The sequence below is a fragment of the Drosophila willistoni genome, unplaced genomic scaffold, assembly GCF_018902025.1.
Source record: "Drosophila willistoni isolate 14030-0811.24 unplaced genomic scaffold, UCI_dwil_1.1 Seg169, whole genome shotgun sequence".
NCBI lineage: Eukaryota > Metazoa > Arthropoda > Insecta > Diptera > Drosophilidae > Drosophila > Drosophila willistoni.
Window position 1 is genome coordinate 6,775,543 of NW_025814128.1, and position 2,902 is coordinate 6,778,444.

The window sequence follows — 2,902 nt, forward strand, 5'->3', positions numbered from 1 at the left end:
AAATTTGTAATGTGTACTGGCTTAGAACACGCGTAGCCACGCGCCTACTTTGGCCTCCATAATCTAGAAAAACCCGATTGCCTCCTGCATTGCCGAAACCAAGTTCAGCAGATTAATGAGCGCTATTAATATCTACAAACCAAATTTCATAAAAATCGAACTAGAAACATGGAAAATATATATATGGCTAGTAGCGGAGCTAGAGTGCTCGTGTGTTTTTGTGAGGACGTACATTTGTTGTTTAAAATTTGAAATATTTATTCACATGGTGCATGGTATACCGAAGTCGGCATCATTCGTATAGCACTTAATGATATAGTGTCCGATCCTGACGATTTTCATACTTTGTCGTACCCGGGCTGTACCCGTATTTCATTTACTTATCGCTCTTAAGATGGCGACGTGAAGATGATTTGCACTGACGGAAACGTCTCCTTCTGTGCGTTACAAACATCTGACCAATTTCATAATAACCTCTGCAAGGCTCTTAAAATAAAAAATAATAAATAAAAATTCTTTATCAAAAATTTAAATTACCCTACTTATAACAAAAAAAAATATTACTTCCATAAACTGACCTGTGATTTAAAAAAAGGCAGAAATTTGACTTCATTATATGGATAAAAAACTTTGCGTTGCTAATATTCCCTTTCAACGAAAAGAGTATAAAACTGTAGAAGAAACCGTTAGATACGGCTAATGATTTTCTGATTTTTATACCATGCACCCATAGGGTGAAATTGTATATAAAAGTCGCTAAAACGTTTGTATTAAGTTTTATTAAAATCGGAAATAGAATAGAAATATTTAAATTAAACGTATAAACGTATTTTACTAGGTGGTATATAAGGGCGGAGTTGGCCGTAGGCTGGTAGCGGGGCTAGAGTACATATGCTTGCTATGAAGCATTTATGAAGTTTAATAGACATACATATATACAACGGTATACCGAAGTCGATTAAGCGACTTACTTACTTTGTTTTTGCACTGATACTTATTTAGTATTTATTTTTTATGACAACATTATATGACCATTAGTTTAAGTTAGTTCTTTTACCGGTATATATGTATTTCGGAAAATTTTAGAATGCGTATTTCATTTACTTACCTTTTAATTCAGCTTGGACTTGTCATAACATCTGCTACGTCTATAATTAAAAAAACCGAGAATTATCATAGAATTGCTTATTACAATCATGCTCACAAGTCCGAGCACCACATTGACTATAATCGTGAACATCTGGAAGAATACGCTAGATCTCAAACCCACAAAAATGTAACCTCTGAATCCTTGTTTCATAACAGTTACTATGTCAATATCCTTTATAAAGGTTCCGTCATGTGTGCAGGGATATTGATTTCACAACGAATGATCGTAACATCAGCGCGATGTTTTATTTCATCTACCTATGATCCCACTCTAGAGTACAAAGCTAAGGATATGAGTGTAAATACGGGAAGTCATTTCAATATATCGACAAATGTTATTCCCAAAAAGGTTATAGCATTTTACATGCCAGGAAAGGAAAAAAATTTCAAACCCCACAACATTGCACTCGTTGCCCTGGCAACTAAACTGCGACGTTCACATTATCGTCCAATCAAAATTTATCGAGGTGTACCAAAAGTAGGAGATCCAGTGCAAATTGTATTTTTTGACCCGACTGAGTACATTATAAACCTGTACGACGCAAAATTAGTACACCTTCAGCGTTGTAAATCATCTTTGTTTCAATATGAACACACTGATGGTCTCGTGAACCCAGAATTCTATTGCGTAAAAAATAGACAGAATTTAAAACATTTCATTTGTAGCACACGACCTGGTGATCCTTTAATTATCGGTTCTAAATTGGCTGGAATTAACTTGTATGGAGAACATTGTGAAAATGATGAAAACACTAGTCTAATGGATATTTATTATGCCATCGCACATTCTATTAAATTTATTCAAACTGCAACAGATCTGCTACGTGTTTTTACTAAACAACAGCAGTAACTTTAAAAGTTGTTAATTATATTATATATTAACAGAACGGCAAATGTCTTTTGGCCAATTGAAATAATTAAATTTGCAATAGTCAAAAAACTCTGACTGCCTGACTACTTTTATCACACTCAAATTTTGTTCACCTTATGATCAACAATGACGTGGACAAGGAAATACCAAGGTTTTTTCTTGAAATAATATTTGCAAACTTTTTCTGACTCTACTACTACATAAAAACATGTCTCATACCTTCACATTGTAAATATATAAATCAAAATATTTAATAAAAGAATAGTGGATCCGAATGATTTTCATACTTCATCTCACACAGGTTACAAATATCGTAAATACCAAGATTTGTGTCAATAGCTTTTTTAATGGCGGCATAAAGAGCACACGTACCGACGGATTGAGAGGCATGGCTATATTGATGCGATGGGGTAGGAAACATCTCTGCGTTAAAAATAGCCGACTAACTTTATAATACACTTTGCAAGGATATAAAAACATGTTGTAGTAATCACTGCTACAATATTTGGGCGCTCATCCGGTATTTATATTTAAAAGAATTAAGTCATTTTCATTTTAACTACTATTTATATCCTGATGGGTTCAAAGTTGAAATAAAGATCGCTTCTGTGAGACTACACTTATGCCTTAGAATTGCTTCACAACGGCTGTCGAACGGTTTATGATGCAACTATTTCATTCACAATATTGCTGGTCGTCACCACGTATTAGCAATATTAATAATATAAAATTTCACTTCTTAGGTCCTCGCGAGTTCAGCAGTTTACCAGAAAAAATTCTCGCTGTTACGAGTGCTGCTTATACAGAGTACACCGACACAAAGAGAACGCTAAAAATATGTAGTTGTATGTGCAGGCACGGACTGGGACCCTAAGGGCCCAC

General features: G+C 34.5%; 1 protein-coding gene across 1 annotated transcript; it reads left to right on the forward strand.

Moving 5' to 3' along the window:
- Positions 1 to 1,039: 1,039 nt before the first annotated feature.
- On the forward strand, positions 1,040 to 2,639 carry LOC124460966. The gene is made up of 2 exons (XM_047012566.1): positions 1,040 to 2,248; positions 2,322 to 2,639. The coding sequence occupies exon 1, from the start codon at positions 1,088 to 1,090 to the stop codon at positions 1,997 to 1,999; it is 912 nt and encodes a 303-aa protein (XP_046868522.1). The 5' UTR covers positions 1,040 to 1,087; the 3' UTR covers positions 2,000 to 2,248; positions 2,322 to 2,639.
- The last annotated feature ends 263 nt before the right edge of the window (positions 2,640 to 2,902 follow it).